This window comes from Mandrillus leucophaeus, unplaced genomic scaffold (assembly GCF_000951045.1).
Source record: "Mandrillus leucophaeus isolate KB7577 unplaced genomic scaffold, Mleu.le_1.0 Scaffold784, whole genome shotgun sequence".
NCBI lineage: Eukaryota > Metazoa > Chordata > Mammalia > Primates > Cercopithecidae > Mandrillus > Mandrillus leucophaeus.
The window spans coordinates 1,320,240-1,341,794 of record NW_012108519.1 but is presented as its reverse complement, the minus strand read 5'-3'; the positions used below and the strand labels follow the sequence as shown (position 1 = coordinate 1,341,794).

Here is a 21,555-nt window from a genome sequence, read left to right as displayed (position 1 = left end):
AGAGGTCTTTACCCATTCCTGTTCGTAGGCTAATTTTAGAGCACTGAGAAAAAATTCAAAGAAAACAGTCATGTAGTTTTCTTAACTAACTCTGCAATTAAAGTATGTAAACAGCTATGTTTTGTTAAAGATTTGCAGAAGCAAACACCACATGTTCTCACTCATAGGTGGGAATTGAATAACAAGAACACTTGGATACAGGGCGGGGAACGTCACACACCAGGGCCTGTCGGGAGAGCCCGGGGGAGGGATAGGATTAGGAGAAATACTTAATGTAAATGACAAGTTAATGGGTACAACATGACACATGTATACCTATGTAACAAACTTGCATGTTGTGCACATGTACCCTAGAATTTAAAGTATAATAATAATAATAATAAAGATTTGCAGAAGTATTGTGATCTGATCATGGACGAAGCAGCTCCAGCCGCCTCAAACTCTTCACTAGTTCCCAAATGTCTGCAGTTGTGGTCACCTCTTGATCCCAACCCCTTCCTCTTCCTGCCACCCTAAACATAAAAACAGCTTGAAATTTGTACTGACTTAAAATGGTACTTTAGAACACTAGTCATCCATCTTCTTGGTTTGCTGGCTTTCCAAAAGAAAGTTGCCTTCCTTGTTCCACCTCCTTAACTTACCGGCAGTTGTGAGGCAAGCAAAATGAGTTTGGGGGTTGATTACAAGTTCATTTGAGTAAGGAAGAATATGTAAGCCTTTGTGCAAATTTTGTTGAGATGGTGAAAGTTTTAATTTTCTTTCTAAAGTGATTATTAAAACTTTAAAAAGATGCAAATATCTGCATGCTACAACCTGTTCAAATAAATTTGATGCATTTTAAAAATTGCTTTTGCATTACAGTTTTTGAATTAAATATAATGCAATTCAGCAGCTAATACAGTTATGTTCATAAGTCATATTTTTGCTTCAATTATTTTTGCTTGGTTTTGAGTTCTCAGTGACACTTTGATGAATCATCAGGTAATGATTTGTTTAGAAATCAACTACTTAAAAACCATGTCTAATTAATTTTAGGGCTACAGAAATAAAATTCAGAGTGCCTTTGAGCACTTTGCTTTTTTTTTTTCCCCAGTGACTAAGCCTTCATTATGGCAAGTCTGAGTCCCAACATCAGGTCTGCTCTGATTGTGGAGGAATTCTCCTCCTTGGAGGTGGAAATAAGCCACCTCTGACCCTATCACCACCTGTTTCCAGCCACACCCAAAGTCTCAACACAGGTTCTGGGCTGGGGGAGGGGAGAACCACAGTGGCCTAGCCAGAGGCAGGGGCCGAGGTGGGATTTCAGAAAGTCCTCTTGATGGAAGTGGACTCCTGTCCCTGCAGGTAGTGAATGGTGTGGCAGGATTTGTTGGCCCAGTTTGGGCCCAGGGATACTACTTGGTTAAGTTAATGGTGAGATTGAAGGGTAGCCCTAGTCCTGCAGCTCAGGTGGGCTGCCCTGGCTGTGGGTACACTCCGGGGTGGAGGGTTCCACAAGAATACGTGCAACCTGGTCCGCTGTGGGGAGGGACAGGTCAGGATGGGAGCCCTGGTGCCCCCAGACCCTGGTTTGCTATCTCTGGAGTTCTGCAGGCTGAAGCGCATGGACAGAGGTAGATGCAATCACAGGGCATGGACCCAGGCCCTTCACAGGCTCCTCACCTCTTAGGTCCCTGCCTCTGCACAAAAGGAAGGAGAGGAGCCACCGCAAAGGAGAGAAAAGACATTGGGGAAGGCAGAGATAAGATAATAGAAAGGGTGGAGATGATGAGGAAGGAGACGAGGGGAGGACAAGAAGCAGGTAAAGAGAGATGAGGAGTCCAAGAGCAGACAATAGAAGTGGGAGGCGGCTGTGAGAAGGCAGCGAGCTGGAGAGGGAGAAGGGAGAGGTCCTCTGGGAGAAGAAAGGGAGGGAGAGAAGGGCCAGGCAAGAGAGCCTTCAGAGTTGAGGTCCCCAGACTTGGGCTGAGCCTAGCGAGATGTGAGTTCCAACGACTTCTTCAGCCTCTTCTTCAGCTCCAGGAGGAAGTTCTAGCACCTTTTACACACGGGCTTCATGTCAGACTCCACAAAGTTGATCTTCAGAGTGAGCCTGCTCTTGCAGGTGGAGCAGGAGAAGCAGTTCACACACATCAGGCCTTGTTGAGGACCAACACCATGTCACCCTTGACTTCATGGCTGCAGATGTTCCAGAGAGCTGGCTGTAGTGGATCTCAAAGTAGGCCAGGCCCTTCTTCTCATAGTGCCAGAGCCCCAGGAATGGCTTCTCACGCTCAGGGCAAAAAGCTCTGCATGCCACCACTCTTTGCCCAGTGTATTCATTATGTGACCCTTGAGGGGCTGGCTGCAGTCCCTAAAAATAGGGACAACATCTTGTAAATGCAGGGCAGGCAGTAGAGAGTTCACCCTTCAGCTCATGGGCCTCGCCAGTCAGCTCCTTCCTACAGTGGATGCAGCTGAAGTGGCCTGGGTGTCAGGCACTGTTCCTGAACATGAGGGGCTGCTCATGAATGACCAAGTGGCACTGCTGAGGTGCCAGACACTTGTGCCAGGCCCTTGGCCTTCTCGCGATATGGCAAGGCTGGTAGAGATGCCCATAAACCAGGGGTGGTACTATGCATCTTGTAGGGATGTGGCTGGTCAGCAGCCTCATCAATACAGGCCACAGAGCCTGTAATTGTGCCTGGTTCTCAGCAAGTGGGCCTTTAAATAAATAAAGCTACTTATATTGACCTGTTTGGAAAAACAATACGACCAGTTTGAAGTACATATTAAATTCAAATTTTTTTAAAAGGAAAGAAAGCTAATCTACTTGATCTATTTCACAATAACAAACTTCAAGTTCTGAAAATAATAAAGTCACATTCTAGTAGACTTGTAAAACAATTTTAATGTTTACTCAAAATAAATGAGATGTCATCATTAGCCCTTATCTTACACTTGAAAAATGGAGACAATTGTTCAGAATAGAAAGGGAAACAGCTATTAGAGTTTAAGCTCAAATTTCAAGAAAAATTCAGATAAGGCAGGTAAAAACTCTAGATACTTTTCCACTGTCCAACATCACCAAACATTAATGTCCACATACCTTTTATTTCATAAAAATATAAATATTTATTAGAAATAGTATGTTTAAGATTAGTTTTTCTTTCTAAATAACATGATTTCTTGCCTTAAAGGAAGATTCCCTAATAGTGCCACCTATTTCATAAACTGTCCTGCAGTTTTGTGCTTTTTAAAAATTCTAATTTACTTTGATTTAAAGAATAAATATCTCATACCAATGGTGAACTATTTTATCACCCCAAAATACAAATGATCTGTATTTTACAATGAAGAAATTCATAGCATTTACCACCACATCACTGTACTATGATTGGACTGACTGAAGTATGGGCCTGTGTATATAGATTGAAGAATAAAAAAGAAATGCTAAAAAAAAAAAAAAAAAGGCTTAGCTACATAAAATAATGTTAAATATCAAAACTCAGCAAACATAATCCAATTTTAAAGAAACTGATGAAAAATGCTTCCCCTAACATGAACTATGATTAGATAGTATTGTCTGTCAGGAAAATCACCAATTCAGTAGCTGATCTTTATGTGGAAACAAAAATAGGGCTTTGTCCTTATTCACAAGTACAGGGAAGAGACCACTCCTTTATTTAAAAAAAAAACAAAAAACAAAAAACAAAAAACACCTAGATTAAATGTGAACAAGTAGCCCCAAATGTACAGTAAACCACCAACTACCCCCGGCTCCATAATGGCCATAATATTGTATTCTTCCAGTTATTTCTGAGAATTGAAAGAAAAACATTATAATCTTACTTAAAATAATAATAAAACTCGTAAAAATCAAACAGAACAACAGGACCTTGCGGTGATGAATTTTGTTCGTACCAAAAGTATAGTCAGAAATTCTTAAAAAAAAAAAAAAAAAAAAAAAAGCTTGCATACAACGACAGTGAAATCAGCATCCAGGCCAGGTCCTGTGTACACAACCTCTCCAATGCAGTGTAAGTTTCCTCTTAGCAGCCACCAACAATGAGCTCAAACGTAGTGAATCTATAATGTGGCTGATTTTCCAACACTATAAATATTAATAAGAGTGGCTAGTGCTATTATTTACATCTGTTGGCCGAATATTACTCTTGGGAAATAAACAGCGGACTTTTTTCTTAACAAGTGGCTTCTCATTGACAAGTTCTGGTCATTAGTGAACTTGAATGAATCTTAGCTCACTTCCTTGTTTTGCAGGACATTTAACTCCTTGCTTCTTTTAAAAGCTCCAGTGTTTTTTAGGCAACCACTACAATACATTCTCCCCCTCTTTTCAATTTACTTCCCTTCTTTTCCCTAAGGTAGACCCTCTGTAAACCTAAAAACATATGGTAATTTAATATACAAGGTTTCTCAAAGTGCAAAATATGTTACAGATAGTTTCTTAGACTTCATTTAAACACAGCATTTTATACAATACAGTACAGTTTGAGATTTCTGCTCATAAATTATACCACTAACAGATAACTACTTTAAAAGGGCTGACCACCTAAGTAACCCATTGTCTTCTTACACAAAGTTAGTACAATGGAACTTTACAAGCTTTGTTCAGACCAAAATAAAGTTATTCTTACACTTAATCACATATATACATATTTTTAAATGCTCCTTAAATGCCTAAGTATAGACAAATTTGCCTATCAATAGGCAAATTCTTATGAATTATCTTATAGTTCAGTTTCAGATTTACACATAAAGATTGCATACAATAATTAAAAAAATAATCTGGGGAGCAATTCATTTTATTTGCTACTTCAAAATCTGCTCATCCTGTAATTCTCTTGGAAGGGTTCTTGACCGCTGTAGAACCACATTAAGTTCTTCAATTACCCTTGATGGTAACTTATGATCAGAGTCCAAAGTAGCCTTGCTATTCCTGTCCTCAGTCTTCCTCAATGTCTTTAGTCCTTTATGGCCTTTTGGTTGCCCGAGTGGGGCTTCAGGCTCTGTGTCCTCCAGGCAGTTGAAACTCCGATGCTTTCGGGTTCGATTTCGAAGTTTATCGTCCTTGTGCTCCAGGCAGTGGGCCACCATAGAAGCTCTCTCCTTTAAGCTCGAGTCCACGGACTCTTTATCACACTTTTCAATGAGCCGCAGCCTTTCAAGTTCTGCTCTTGCACTCTAAAAATAAAATAAAATGTCTCACAGGGAAGCAAGATTTGGCACAATTCAGGTTTAGAAAGTGCAATCCACATAAAAGTTGATGCTTCCTATAAAAGAGCTCATTTCTATGACTTAGGTCCTAACTTAACTTCGATAAAAGTGGCATGTCTTAATTTATATACTAATCTTAGAGCTACAAAATCAACTACAGACAGTCCCTGGCTTTCAATGCTTCGATACGATTTTTTGACTTTACAATGGTGCAAAACAAATATGCATTAAGTAGAAAGCATACTTCAAATTCTGAATTTTGATCTTTTCTCCAGTTAGCGATGCCTGGTAGGACACTCCCTGGTGACTCTGGGCAGTGGCAGTGAGCTGCAGCTACCAGTCAGCCATGGACTCAGGAGGGTGAATAACTGATATGGTGTGCTGTGTTGCCAGATGATTCTGCCCAGCTGGAGGCTAACATAAATGTTCTGAGCACGTTTAAGCTAGGCTAGGCTAAGCTACAACATTCCATAGGTTAGTTGTATTTAACGTATTTTTTATTTTATGTATTTTCACCTTATGGTGAGTTTATTGGTATGTAACCCCATCATAAGTTGAGAAACATCTGTTAAATGCAATCCATGGAAATTCATTTTAACATGCATTCAACATACCACTTCAAAGATGTCTTTTGGGTTACCCACATTTAATCTCACTTCATCCTTACCTCTTCTAACTCACTCCTGCTTAGATGTATCTAGCAAGATTTCTGTTTTTTTTTTTTTCCCTTTTGTTTAATTAGTTCACTGAAGTGTGAACCTTGTATACACATAGGAAATGATCAATAAGTATTTTTGAATGAGTAAATGAAGAAAAGTTTAAGCAGTTTCCAGTGTACAACAATGTTCTATTTTCTTTTCTATTTTCCTTAATTTCAGTAGATCCAAACATAAATTTATAACAGAAAATTCAAGTGGAATAAAAATATTTTCATGAATATAATGTACAAATAATTTTAAAATTTGGAATTTTCTGGTAAGATTCTGATTATACATCTTAAGTTATACACATTTTTCCTACTCTGAAATTTATTGGAAGAAATGTTTAATATCTAGCTTAATTCCAAAGTTTCATTAGAATATGTTAAAATGATTCAATCACCTCGTATCAGGCCCCACCTCTAACACTGGATTACATTTGAACATGAGATTTGGGTGGGGATACAGATGCAAACCATACCAGTAGTGTACTTCAAATTTCAGCATTATGGATGATATTACTTGGCCCCTACATTCTGTGTCTAAGAGAGCCCCGGAGTTTTTATGTTTTGAATGGAAATAATAATATGAAACAGAGTCTGTCTCTCTCAGTGGCAGAGAGAGTAGTTTTTACTTATCATAGCTAGAGAATGGTATAATGAATGGGTTCTCACAGCAAATCACTCATATGGCTTTAGCCTGTGCCTTCATATTTTCCATTAAATCCAGAGGCAAGCCAATGGTTACAGAGGTCTTAGGACACCAAAAAGTAACATGACCAATATGTACAGAGTATATTAGAAACTTTCTTAATTGGCTTTCATTACCAAACTCACTGTATTAATCTTCATGCTGTAAAATACATAATCATATCAATACATTTAATCATCACAACAACACTTTAAATGCTTTAAACTCCATATTATTCATAAAGTAAATTGTCTTTATCTTGCAGATGCAGAAATAGAAACTTGAAGAAAAAAATTTGCCCAAGGTCGCACAAGTGAGAGCCTGGGAGAGGACCCCAGGTTGGCCTTTCTGAAACCAGCGTACTTCTTTCTACCACATCAAACTGTGCTCAGGATACCAACAGCAAAGATGGGCTTATAGGTGGGATTCTATGTCACAATTTTCTGCTTCAGTGCATCATCATTCTTCGCTCATTATTTTTGTTTTACAGATATTGCTTTTAAAATAGCAATTTTGAAAAAAACTAACGAATTATTCCATATCATCTTCCAAGTTCCTTAATATTTTGTTTCAATATACGTTAAAGATATGCCAGTCATTATTCTAATAAAGTCTCATGTATAATGTCACTTAATCATGTGACATTTATTAACCCCATATGCTTACAGATAAAGCAGCTTAGAACAATGGAGTTAAAGTAAGATATCCATGATTTTATAGGGACTCAGCAGGAGGACCACAGGTAGTATCTAGTTTGTGCATTCTTAAGCATTCTGTTTGCGTCTTCATGTGTGATTTCCTCTGCCAACAACCTGGCATTTTCAGCTGGCTCACTACTAATTTCCTCAATTAACTTTAGAAGTCACTTTCGCCATGAAGCCTTCCCTACCTGGATAAGATATTCTCATACGACTTTCAATAGGACTGAATGAAAGCCAGGCGTAGCCACAAAATTTATCAATCTGCCAACAACTTCTTTGAAAAGTAATTCTTCTTGAATATATTCATTGTTATGACTAATTTTTATTAATATACCCTACTTAATAATATTTTAACTCACTTTTCATTTTTACAACAAAGGGTCAAAAATGGTTATTTTGTAAATATATTTTTTAAAATTTTTATATGAATCTAATTCTATGGCAAATATTTTAATGGTTTATATGAAATTTTTAAAAAAAATTATATTATTGCCTTATAAAGTAAGTTTCATTGTGCTTTTCCAACATTAGAACAGTTAAAAAATGTCTTTGCCAAATTTATCAAATCACCAAACTACCTTATTACAAAAGAGCTTGGTTTATTTTAAAGACTCAGAAATTTTCCAGTAATTGATAATGCATTCTAATTCTTTTAAAAGCTTGTAACACTTCATAGTTTCAGTTCATCAGTTTTCCTATCTTAAATATGTTAAAAATTGTCTCTGAAATTGTAGATTTGGGATAAGGCTAAGAAATTATTATACAGTCAGTCATCATCTATACTAGATACTGGTGAATGCATTTTGATCCCAATATTTTGCTTTGCTCGATAACTGATTCGAAGACAATGTCAAAAGAAGCTACAGTCACTGTAGGGCGTATCTCTCCCTATGTTAGTTTCATCTGTTCAGCCTGTGTCCGCTGTCCTGGGTTCCTGGGAAATGTAACTCTTAGAATTTTAAGATGCTTGATTAGATAAGGAATTCTCTGCAGAGCAGTTTATTGCAAAAAAAAAAAAAAAAAAAAAAAATTGAGGTACAGAAAATGGTACAGAAAAAAATAAAATGGAAGAAATGACGAGGTCATGATTTCTTGGAGACACTTACTTTGATTACATCAGGGCAGAACGTCTAACCAGTAAACAAAGGACCATTATTTTTGAAGCTTTTCTCTTTCAGAGAAGGAATATTACAGTGGGATAGATGTTCAAGAAAGGATATGCACAAAAAGTTTAAAAATCTAATCACTAGGTCAAAATGGCTTCTGTCTTTCAAAAGTTATTTATGTTTGGAGAGCAAAAGATTTGAACAACTTAATTCCAAATTTAGGCTCAAGGAAGATATAAGAACACATTCTAACTGCTTTTCTTTTTGCTTTCAGGGAGTCAATTAAGACACTGAAATATGTGTTGGTCCCAAGGTGGCTAACGAGTTTTGAGCGTCAACAGCCCATGTTCTTTGCTGAAGAGGCCAAAGTTCATGTCAAGATTGATGTCGCTTATGCTCTCCCAACCCTCAAGGTGAGAAGGAAAACAAGCAGTAGCTTTCATGAAAGATGCCAAACTTTTTTTGATTCTCAGGGGTCATCTTGTAGGTCCTTAAATTAACTGAGACACCCCACCAGTTTCCAAAGCACTGAAATGTGATTATATAACTAGAAAGTTCAGTTACCAGGGCTCCAGACATATTCTGCTATGGGCTTACTCTGAGGGTGTTTTAAGTAAGCTTGTAAAATGAATTTGAAGTTCCGATTTTACCACCAGAATTTCTATACGCATATTTAAAATTGGCTACTTTAGAGGTAAGAAAATAAGTAGTATTGTGCATATGTGATTGGGTAGTCAATGACGTTAAAATAAAAGGTATAAGGTTATTCACACTGTTTTCTTGTTGTATGTGATTATTACCATGCCTTTCAAAGTGATGATTATTGTGCTTTTGAAGCCAATGAAGTAATTAATGACCTAATCACATTATGACACAGGAAAATATATTCTATAATTGAATATAAAACAAAAGCCTAACCTACCTCGATATTTTTCCGGGCCAGGGTTGCATTCCCCTCATGCTGTATTGGAATCAGAGGCAAACCTCCAATTTTGGGATTTTTGGTTATTGAACGTTTTCGTTCCTTTCCAGCTGGTGGCCATATATCATTTTCATGCTGTGGAAACACAATTTCTTGCTGTTGGTGTGTGATTTTATTATGTGGTATACTATGTCATACAGCCACTTGGTTTCTTTCCCACACATCCACATCAAGTGATCTGATTTCCATGAGAATACCATTTGTGATTATGATGTTGACTCCAGTGGCAGCATCGCTCCAGGACATGAAACTCTTAACTGAACTGAGCTTTGAGGTCTCAGCTCAATTTCTAAGTTTCAAATACATGCCTTCTATACTACTTATCAAACCAAAAGGGGAAAAATATTTGAGGCAACCGGAAATCTCTTTGTGGAAGAAAAATAGCATACTTGTCGACACTGCTAGGCCACTGTAATATATGTAACTATACATTTACACCAAATACGATTTCAGTGTAAAACTAATTTCATCTTACATATCCCACATCAACCTAAGGCATGACTATCAGAAAAATTAGCCTAACTTTATGACATCCTGAAAAATGTTACTATTTTATCTAATTGAATTCCAAAGAAATATAATCTTTTTACTTATTTAAACATCTTTACTGAAAATCATTGTACAACGGAGAGTGGGGCACATTTGTTCTCAAATCATTGACTATATATTCTTGCCTTCTAAACAGTTATACATATGACTGGAGAAAGGTTAATCTGGAATGGGGATAAATGTTCACAGGTAAAAATATAAGCTCTGGAGTGATTAATCTTTGATATATACATACAAAAAATTCTTTAAAGAATTTTGTACTCCCCAGAGTAGTTTAACTTTCTAGAATTTGGAAAAAGTATATCAACTTTCAAACAACAATCTATGAAGGAAACACAGAATACCAAGTGTAAAATGAAAAGTTCACAGATAATGTAATGAAACGAAAACCATTTAGTAAACTATATAGCTAAATGCCTACTCTTTATTTCCCTCAATTCTTAAGCAACAGATTACTGTTCTTATGTTGCAGTTCTTATTTTCATGTGTTGTTTTATGACAAAGAACTCATTTAAAGAAATATTTACTGTCTACCCACCATATAATAACAGCTAATTTAACTAAGCGGCAAACTGCCAACCTGCATGTTTATCAATGTACATGTGATTTTCATTTATTCCTCAATGATCTTACAGTGCAAATCCTTTTATGTGCAACATATCTACCCTTGAATGTTAGTGAAGCATTTACCTTAGTTCAGCAAATCTATAATTGTAGGTTATACAGTATTTCAGTTGGAAGGTTATAGCTTCATATTACTTTTATGACATGGTACCAAACATGGTTAAAAAAAGGATATTATATATCATATAATTGCAATGTTCCCAACACATAAACCTGGGAGAAAACTGAGAGGGAATTAGGTGATTCTGTGAATTGCCCTTACACTTTCAAATCACTAATGTATAGTGCATACGTGAAAATATATTTTGAAGAATCTAAGAGCAAATGAGGTTTCCAAATCCATATTTTTCTTTTCTGAAATAGTATACAACTGTGAATACCAGCTAACTCTCCTTGAATTGAGCTAAGAGGCATTTTTTTTCTACTTTACATCCAAGTGATGTGTTCTGATTTAACATTTGTAGTTATTTGAAAATGACTTCAAAAGTCTTACGCATGGATCATATAGGTGAGGATCAAACTTTCATTTTATAACCAAAGACCACATCTAAACATCTCCATTTCTGTCTTCCAATTTCTAACCTTTGCCTATCTTTCCAGCTAACTAAATTTAGTTTCATTCATTTTAACAATTCTTTTCATTCCTTGAGACCTCTAATCCAACACCATTCTTCTCACAACATTTTTTACCACTTCCCTCATTGCCTGGCTTGGATTTCATAGTCAGTCAGTAAACTCACTTCCTTGTAAATATCTTCAAGTCCAAATTTTATCTGATTACTTATTTATTTTCTTGCTCCTTTGTCTTCTATCATATTTGCCTGACAAAGCCCCAAACCTAATTAAACACAATTCAACTTATTTCATGAGCGCCTGCCAGTTGATGGAGGACAAAAATAAATTACTCTGTAGATCCATCACACTTTATATTTAACCTTAAATTTTAAGAAAGCATTCAGCACTGCCCTGATGTTCTACCATGGGACAACTGGCTTCCTCACTCTCTGAAGATTATTTTTCTCCTTCGCCTCTCACCTTACACTTCAAAAACGCTGCCTGCATCACATGTGGTGATTTCACTGATTCAATCCAACAATTTTTACTGATCACTTAAGAAAATACTTCTCCCATCATGAAATGTACCAATCTCCTTGCATCTATAGTCATATCAGTGAGTTTATTTCTTGCAATCAATATTTGCTCATTGCAAATAACTCTTATCCAGTCATATCTATAATTGCTCAGTAGGCCATACCAATGTATGGTCAATAATTTGAGAAGAAATGTGCCACACTCTCTGCAGTACAATGATTTTTAATAATGGATAACCGTGCACTAGATCATATCATTTCATCTGTGTTCAGAGCCTCTGCTGGTTTAATAACATCTCTCCTCTTCTATCCATTTTTTCTTCCTGATTGGATTGTCTTCACATAATGTATGCAAGTACACACTCTCCCACCTTAAAGACAAATCAAAACCCCCAAACCTACCTTCACCTCTATCGAGTCACAACCTCATTTAATTACATAAGCAAATTACTTGACAAAATTTTCTGTACCCCTCACCTGGTTTTCCTCCTTTCTTACTTCTTATTATTGCTTTTGCTGTTTTTTTTTCCTCTCCCCCTCCCTCCTCCATGCTTCCCTCTCCACCTCAAACCTTCTCCCCCAGGCATCTCATCTAATCCTATAGCTTTGAATATAATCTAAGTGCTGACTTCTCCCAAATTTACATTTTAGCCCCAAACCTGTGCCTGAGTTTTTGATCCACACATCCAACCTGCTGCCCAGCATACACATCATGTATCTAACAGGCGTCTCAAATTTTATGTGGCCAAAACAGAAGTTACCATTTCCTTCTATATCTCTGATGATCCCACTTACATCTGACAGTTGCCAAAAAACTAGAATTTTTTGATTTCTACTCTTCCTGTCAAACTGCAATAGCCAATTGACACAGGAGTTAAGAAGGAATTACTTAGCAGACAGCAAGTGCATGGGAGTCCTTGGTACGGCTTTTCTTTTTAATGAAAAGCAGTCCCAAGCCATTTTCTAACAAAAGAGCAGCCTGCAACCTAGGAGCTTGCAAGGGTGAATGCCTGCAGGAACTAAGGACTAGACATTTTTCAAGATGGCGGCTCCATCTTCCCTTCTCTGCCAGCCAAGTGCTTTGTAAGGAGCCCACAAGATGGTGTCAATCAACCGGAAAGCCCATTTGCATAAGAAGATTAGGGTAGGGGTGACCAGTCTTACCCATACACTATGTAAACGCCATATCTGATGGAACCAATCTGTGAGCCCTATGTAAATCAGACACCACCACCTCAAACTGGACTATAAAACTGCGCATTCTGCACCAGTCAGTCCTTTCTGCTTGGAGGCCCCTTCCTGTATAGAGGAAGCTGCTTCTCTTTCTCTTCTCTTCTACCTATTAAACCTCCTGCTCCTAAACTCCTCGTGTGTGTCTGTGTCCTAAATTTTCCTGGCGTGTGACAAGGAACCTTAGGGTATACACCACAGACAACACAGTCGCTTCACAATAATTCCAAAAGCCTTATTGGCTCTACCTTCAAAATATTCCTGAATCTTAATTTGTCTTACCATATTCATTGTTACCACCTTAGTCAGAGTTGATATCTTCTTTCTTATAGCTGTTCCTCCCACTTGCATCTTTGACCCTCTACACTGCAGACTCAACAAAGTGAACAAAATAATTTTTTTTCATTTAGAATTAGATTATATCGTTCCCTTGTTTCAAATTATTAAGCAGGAACTACATAATCTGTCACACGCCTTCCTCATCTCTAATATCTTCCCTTCATGATGTTTATAGAATAAAACAAGGCAGTGATGACGTCTCAGGACCTACCCTGCTGGCCCCATCCCTGAATGATCCTTCCTGGAAGCCTGCATACTCCTCTCATTTCAGACTGGTCTCAGCTCACCTGTCAACTACTCAGAAAGACATTCCCCAAGAACTTTGCTCAATTAGTGCCTTCCTTATGTCAGTCACACTCTCTCCTTACCTGACTTGATTCTATCTTATCACACGGATATCCGTTTGAAATTTTATCTGATTACTGATTTACTTACCCTATTTCCTATTTTAGAAATACTAACTGAACATGTACTTGACACACAAGTCAAATATAATGAAGAGTCCTTCTTTTCATGCAGTTTACATCTTAATAAGAGAGGTAGACATGAAATAGCTAATTACATGTTTTTTTTTTTTTTTTCTTTATTAATTAGTGTCACAGTGGAGAAGTACAGGATGCTAAGGGTGATACTTGAAGGTCTAATTCATCTGAAGGTCAGGAAAAGTTTCTCTGAGAATGGGATATTTAAGCTAAAGTCTAGAGGACTTTTGAGGCAGGGGTGTGGAAAGGATGGAGATGACAAAAATACTCTGAATACCAAAAATAGTTCATTATAAGGGCTGTTTACTGTTAATTCACATACATGTTTGTGTGTATGTCTACACTTTTAACATATCTATTAATACTTGCTATTTTGCTGTTTCCCTACAGAGGAACCATAAATCCTTAAATCCAAGAAGGCTTCTGTGTTTATCTTAAGGGAGGACCTGAATAATACCAAGAAGAAAAAAGAACAGAGGAAAGATTATTAGGCTATATCTTTGAGACGAGGACTAGGATTAAAACATGAGACAGTGAGAAATAACCTCGTAGTAAGATAAGGCTTCGCTTCCTGCATTCATTCCTTAACTTTCAACTGCAGAGTCTACTGACTCCAATTATAAAAACAAAAACATCAATTTAGTTTTGCCACAAACGACACTGTAATAGTTTTATACTCTATAGTCCTAACTTTACTAAAAGACTTCAAATCCAGTTTTTTGTTTTTCCTAAAGCAGAACTGGAGTATCTGTGGCCTAGTGCAGTGGCGCATGCCTGTAATCCTAGCACTTTGGAAGGACAAGGTGGGTGGATCACCTGAGGTCAGAAGTTTGAGACCAGCCTGCCCAACATGGTGAAACCCCATCTCTACTAAAAATACAAAAATTAGCTGGGTATGGTGGTGTGCGCCTGTAATCCCAGATACTCAGGAGGCTGAGGCAGGAGAATCACTTGAACCTAGAAGGCAGAGATTGCACTGGGCTGAGATCACACCACTGCACTCCAGCCTGGGCAACAGAGCGAGACTCTGTTCCCGTCTCCCCCCCCAAAAAAGAAGTTGAATATCTGAATTTTAATAAGTTACAAAAAAAAAAAAAAAAAAAAAGAAGAAGAAGAAAAAAGAAGGAGAAGGAGGAGAAGAAGAAAAAATAAAGCCTCTAAAAAGTTAGCAGTCAGTCTCTTATGCACATGTTTTTCCAGGTAGTAATAGTAGAGAGATAGGCTGAGAAGAGCTGTGTTTATTAACCACTGGAAAGGTTAATACATTAAATGAACAGAGCAAACTATTTTCAGAACAAATAAGAACTAGATTTTGGAGTGAGCTAACTTATTCCTTGTAAGGGAAACAGAAAAATACCTCTTCAGTAATAAAGAATGGCAACTTAATCGTTACCAATGAATTTCAATGCTCCATGAGAAGCATTGTTGGGAATTTAGCTAGACAAGGTTGCAAAACAAACCAGTCCAATTAATGGGACTATTTAACCGTTCCTCAAAAGGGTAAGTCCTGCTCTAGGGAGGAAAACAAATACAGAACTGAGTATGAGTATTGGCCTCAGACACCCCTGTGTTTAAACTACTAATTACATATATGGTCCTGAGCAAACAACAAAATCTTTGTTTTATAAAGCCAAAAAACATATTGTATGGGTTGCTGCAGGGAATACATGAGTTATTCTTATGAAGTATGTAGCACACAATCGTTATTAAAGAAAAGTAGGTTCCTGTCCTTGTTTCTGGAAAGGCAGGGGTGGAGAGAGTGGGAGAACAAGAAGGGAAAGAGAACACTTTTCTAAATGAAGGTCTATGTGGGACTCTGGTAGGATGACAGCTTAGAAAAGTCCCTCTTTCTTACACGACCATTTTAAAGCAACATACCTCACCTAAGCCAAGGAGGCTGTGGGGCTGGCAGAAAAGAAGCTTTAATGGAATAAACTCTCTTTCAAAAGGTAATGAATACATTTGAACTTTAATACACTATTTTAAAAACTAAGAAGGGGAGAATCAAAGTTTATGCCAATTGTATATACATTTAAAATGCTTATTAAAATTCTTTAAAAATCACCATCACACTAAAATTTCCTGTAAACAAAGTTATTCTACTCTACTCTACTGGATAGTTCAAACAAATCTCATACCTGGGCAATAAAGATACTGGTCATCCACTCCGTCTGAGTTCGTGAACTATCACAACACAGGTGCCTGCAAAATGAGGTGTATAAACTATGTCATTCACAAAGACAATTGACTATTCTCTAATCTGTTGGGCGATTTGGTGATCAAAAATCTCTTTGGGTTTCTTCTGATTAATGACATAACACAATCACAAAAGTGGAACATTGCAGTACAAGTTGTTTTGGTCTTCTGCTAAATGTACAATACAAAGTTATACTGTAAATATATTGGTTTAAACAAAATACAACTGAAGGCTTTGGTAAATGCTGCAAAATGATCACCAATATTTTTTGGAAAGGCAGAAAAATCAATTTCATTTTGCCTTTTCAAGGACATGATGGTAAAACACTGTTTTCCACTGAAATTCTGAGCCTGAGAAGAAAAATATGTGCACATTCTCTTAAGAGCAGATCTTTCTTTTAAAAAGGCCGAGACATAGTCTCCATCATTGTAATTATAAACACTAATACCCACAGATTCATACAAAATAAAACTACACGAGAAACCACTGCATATCCAATAACAGTGATTAAGTAACCTTTTACTGAAAGCTTCAATAAAACAGAGACCTTGTCCTGAAGGCTCCTGTAGTCTATTAGGGGACTTAAGCATGTAGACAAATAAATTACAACACAGTGAGAAAAAGCAAAAATAAAATTGAATGCAAACACAGAAACCACAGACTTGGGGATGAGGAGAGGGTTGTTTTTTATAAGAGGAAAAATTTATAATTGATACTGGAAAGACCTAACGGGCATTTCAAAGTAATTGTATTTTTTACATTCCTGTATTATCAAAATAATTTACCTGAAAAATGTTGAAAATGAAATTTCTAAAAAATGTGTGTTTTCTTCTTTAGAACCTCATGAAAACATTGTCTTTCCCTATTACCATGTCTAGGAAAACCATTCCTGCCACAAATCATTTTAATTATGTACCCTTGTTTATAAAATACTGTAGGTGCAAAGAAGAAATAAATAATGATCAGAGGTGAGAGCTATTAGATAAGGCTTTGGGGCATTTGAGTTATGATTTCAAAGAACAGTGACAGTTGAGTTGGTTGGGTCATCATGGGGAGAATGAAAGTATGAAAGGAAGGAGAAGTGAAAAGTATGAACAAAGGTACAGTAGAGGGACCATGTACATCACACATGCAGATCTGAAACAGCAAGGAATGCGTGGGGAATAAAGACAGATGCTTGTTTTGTCATTAAGTGAAAAAGAAAAGCTGTGGGAGATGAAGTTGGCAGAGTCATATACAGCCTTGCATGCCACACAACAATTGTGTGCTTGACCCTATAGGTGAAAGAATTCACAGAAGTCTTAAAGCAGGAGAGATACATAGTACGGCATAGAAAACACTCCTCAATGGAGAGGTGGAGAATGTATGCCAAAACAAAAGCAAAGCAGAGGCCTGAAGAGCACTTAGGACTCCTGGAATAATCCGGGCAGATCAACGAAGGCCTGGCCCTGAGGGTAGACAGATGTAGGTGGATGAGGGGCACAAGGAAGAGGCAGATCACATGTGGCTCAGTCACTGATTAGACACAGGGAGGTGAAGAGAAGGAAACACCTAGTACCATCTCTAGAAATACTGGTAGATACTGGTAACAGTATATGGCAAAAAGTACATATATAGAAAGAACAGAGTTGAAAGCAGGATATTTGTTTGTTATAAATCTGATTTCTGCTAGTTCTTATTCTTTTTAAAAACTATCACCTGCTTATCTCATAAAAGCTGAATTCCACACTCATGATAACTATGGAAGAAATCAGATGTAGTTTCACTTCAGAGGCATTGACAAATAGGATACATGGAACTTGAACCCTGATACAAATCTATTTTCCTCTTCTTAGGCTCAAAGTCTTTACAAACAACCCTAGTTTCGTTTAGGCAAAACACTTTCTGTCTGTAGCTCTATCTGAAATTACTGAAATTATTCTTTTCCTGAAATTGTCACCAATATATTATGTCCGAAAGTTGTCAGCTGTTAACTTACCAGTGATGTTTCTCAGAATATGCGGTCAATCCCCAACTGCATCACATAGAAAAAAAACACACACATAAATTAAAAATGATACATTTTACAAGGCAGAAAACAGGATTAGATGTTAAGGAGATGAGATTTAATGGTGGGAATGTATAGACTTCCACAAGTGATGATTCAATGTGCTGGACTTAGCTACAGGTGAACGCTAAATGCTAAGGGATCTGCCTACACATTTATATAGAGGGAAGGAGGCTTGTGATGACATGGGGCAGAGAGGAGACGTCTCTGAGAAGATACTCTTAACTGAATAAGGCCAAATGACTGAAATAAGATAATACAGAGAGACGTACGTACTGTTCCTGGGGGAAATTAAAGAACATGCCTATTAAAACACAGGTATATGAGCTAGGCTTAGAAACTGAGGATGAAGGAAAAAGTGAAGAAACTTTCGGCAACAAAATCTCAGAAGCAAGCACGTATAAATGATGTTCATGATACCAATTATTAGTGCAAACATTTATTAGTTAATCAAAGTAATCTGTGGTAAGATATTGTGGTGTAAACCAAATGCTGGGGTACATGAAGTGTTAAAGAGGCACACAATCTGTAGGAGGCGCCCACCTCCTCTCTACCACTTACATGCTATGGGTTTTCAGTACCAAAGTCAGTATAGTACAAAAGGGAAAATTAGAGAGCCAGAATCAAAACATTGTAGAAGCCAAGCATCAGGAAGCTGGAGGGCAGCATTTGCTTTCCTGTGTGTAGACTTGCCCTCAGGTTGTGATGTGACAGCTCAGGGAATGAGATGCAGAGGAAGCCATGTACTTCCCAACAGACAGGGCCCCCCGGGATTTCTTACTTTACATAGAGAGACTGCAATCACCAAGGATCTTGGTCTCAGTGGGAACATCATCCCTCCTTATCTACTCATACAAGTTCCTTGATCTGCCGTAAGAACCCCGTGACAGGGGAAGCCACTTTAAAAAAAAATTGCCTAAAACTTACTTACTAAAAAATTAGACTAATGCCACTGATCCCTAAATCCTTACGCAGACATGTTTTCCCATAATTTTTTTCCTTTCAGTACTTTCCTTTCAAACTTTACCTTGTTGGAGGCTTCATTTTCTTTTTCACTCCACGGTAAAACTTCACGGAACTGAGAGAAAACATTTTGTCATGTTTACTACTCTGTAAGGAAAACAAAATAATTTGTAATTAAATGGATTTACACATTTCCTTACATTTTCTTTGAGCATTAATGATTGGGTTTAGAATTGTTTAGTTTCTCAATGTTTCATAAAACGTACATTTCATGAGTTTAGTAAATGAAGACTCTTTTGATTTATAATACAATCAAATACATATTGATAATGTTGGATATATTCATGTTATATATGTGTACACCTGTATATATTATAGAGCCATGTACATGGCTCTATAATTCTTGATTCAAAAACACTTGGGGTCAGATGTGCATCATGTCATGGTTAATACTGAGTGCAGACTTGATTAGATTGAAGGATGCCAAGTATTGTTCCTGGGTGTGTCTGTGAGTGTGTTGTCAAAGGAAACTGACATTTGAGTCACTGGACTGGGAGAGGCAGACCCCTCCTCAATCTGGGTCAGCACCATCTAATCAGCTGCCAATGTGGCTAGAATAAAGCAGGCAGGAGAAGATGGAAGAGCAGACTTGCTAAGTCTTCGGGCCTTCATCCTTCTCTGTGCTGGATGCTTCCTGCCCTTGAACATCAGACTCCAAGTTCTTCAGCTTTTGGACTCTTAGACTTACACCAGCAGTTTGCCAGGGGCCCTCGGCCTTCAGTCCCAGACTGAAGGCTGCACTGTTGGCCTCCTTACGAGGTTTTGGAACTCAGACTGAGCCACTACTGGCTTCCTTGCTCCTCAGCTGGCAGACGGCCCATTGTGGGACTTCACCTTGTGATTGTAGGAGTCAATACTCCTTAACCCCCCTTCATAGATACATCTATCCTATTAGTTCTGTCCCTCTAGAGGACCCTGACCAAATCACATCGGAAGTGATTTTTCATATTTTAAAAATATAATACAATGCATATGCCATATGTTTCGTAACTCCCTATCACCAATGTTGACTGGGACAGTACCCTGTATTCAAACATACTCATATTTTCAAGATAAAGGCTATATATATCTTCATATTGTTTTGGGTCAGATTTTGCCAACAAATGAGTTGGGATTTTCTACACTTTTTGGATTTCGGAATTATGGAAAACAGACTCGTGAATATATATGAACACATATTGAGGTATCTCAAATATCCAAATTAATGAAAACTATCCAAATTAAAACAGACTATTAAAAATTTACAGTTGGCCCTGGAGCAATTATATTTTCTTTACACCCCCTCTCAATACTCAGAAAGCAGTCAAAATGGAAAAAGGAGGAATATATGCTCATAAAATTAAAAATTAGTTTCATAAAGCAAATAGGTTAGGAGGATATAAAAGAAATACAGAGGAAAAGTAACCAGGAAGATGGTCAGAAATAATGCTGTGATGACCAAAGAGCTGGAATTTACATGGTGAATTTATTCCTAATCACTATTATCAGTTGAAGTTCACTATTATTATCATTGTAGATAATATGTTTATAAAAACATATTTAAAATTTTTCCCCTTATGGCTAGATTTCTAGAAATTTAACCACCGAGTCATAGGCTAAGAGTATGATTCAGAAAAAAAATCTTGTCTAAACTGATAGGGTACATTTATTTACCCTATCAAAAACACTAAGGTAACACAAATGTTAAGTGTGTATTTATGTATTTGCTAGCCATTTGCAGTTTTGATGTGGTAAACAGTTTATCGATGTCTTTACTTATTTGTTTGTACTAGTTCTTAATGTATTTAATACGAAATTTGTCTTTTTAAATGAAATATTCTATCCAAATTGCTCTTTGCCTTAACCTAGCTCATTGTTTACCTTATTTTTAATAAGTCAAACATAATGGCCTTTTAGGGTGTGCTTTCTTAACGTTTGCTTAAGTTTAAAGTGTTCCCACACAGCTGATAAATATTCAATTCCATGGTCTTGTAGCTTTAAGGGTTGTTTTTTTTTAGGATTTAAATCTTTTGTCAATCTGGAATACATTTTTTTATATACAGCATAAATGATGTTAGACTTAAATTTTTTGTTGACAATATTCTACCCCCAATTTATTGAACAAACATCCCTTTAGACATGAATGTTTTGTGGCATATTTATTAAAATTAAATTCTAACATATAATTTTTACCTGAATTTATGGTACCATTGCTCCTTGTTCACTTTTATACAAGGATTATAATATTTAAGTATCTTAGTTTTACTGTATATCTTAATAGTTGGATGGAAAAATAATTCAAATTCATTTTACTTATCTCTCAAAATATCTTCAAATTATTCTTATCTATTTATCCTTTGAAGTTAATTGTCAAATATTTTTGAAAAGTTATAAAAGCAATTTTCTTTGCAAACTTGAAAATAATTGCATTAAACCTATAGATCAACATTAGCAGATTTAACATCAATTTTTCTCCTATCAGAGAAGTTCTATAGTTTTCTTCACATAAGCCTCCACTTCTTAAGGCTGTTTTCAAGCAGTTTATGCATTTTTCTCTTTTAAATCCAACTGGATCTTTGGATTTTGATTCTGTAGCCTGA

The 21,555-nt window shown here is 36.9% G+C and overlaps 1 protein-coding gene and 1 pseudogene across 1 annotated transcript in view; both read right to left on the bottom strand.

Moving 5' to 3' along the window:
- Positions 1 to 1,665: 1,665 nt before the first annotated feature.
- On the bottom strand, positions 1,666 to 2,653 carry LOC105529823 (annotated as a pseudogene).
- Positions 2,654 to 2,868: 215 nt separating this feature from the next.
- ARAP2 (ArfGAP with RhoGAP domain, ankyrin repeat and PH domain 2) overlaps positions 2,869 to 21,555 on the bottom strand; it is a 181,208-nt gene continuing 162,521 nt past the window's right edge. Inside the window, exons 29-33 of the mRNA XM_011967062.1 lie at positions 18,981 to 19,063; positions 17,885 to 17,920; positions 15,848 to 15,911; positions 9,335 to 9,469; positions 2,869 to 5,184 (exon numbers count right to left, since the gene is read on the bottom strand). Of these exons, the coding sequence (XP_011822452.1) occupies positions 4,813 to 5,184; positions 9,335 to 9,469; positions 15,848 to 15,911; positions 17,885 to 17,920; positions 18,981 to 19,063 (690 nt within the window). The 3' untranslated portion in view covers positions 2,869 to 4,812. The remainder of the gene's footprint in view (positions 5,185 to 9,334; positions 9,470 to 15,847; positions 15,912 to 17,884; positions 17,921 to 18,980; positions 19,064 to 21,555) is intronic.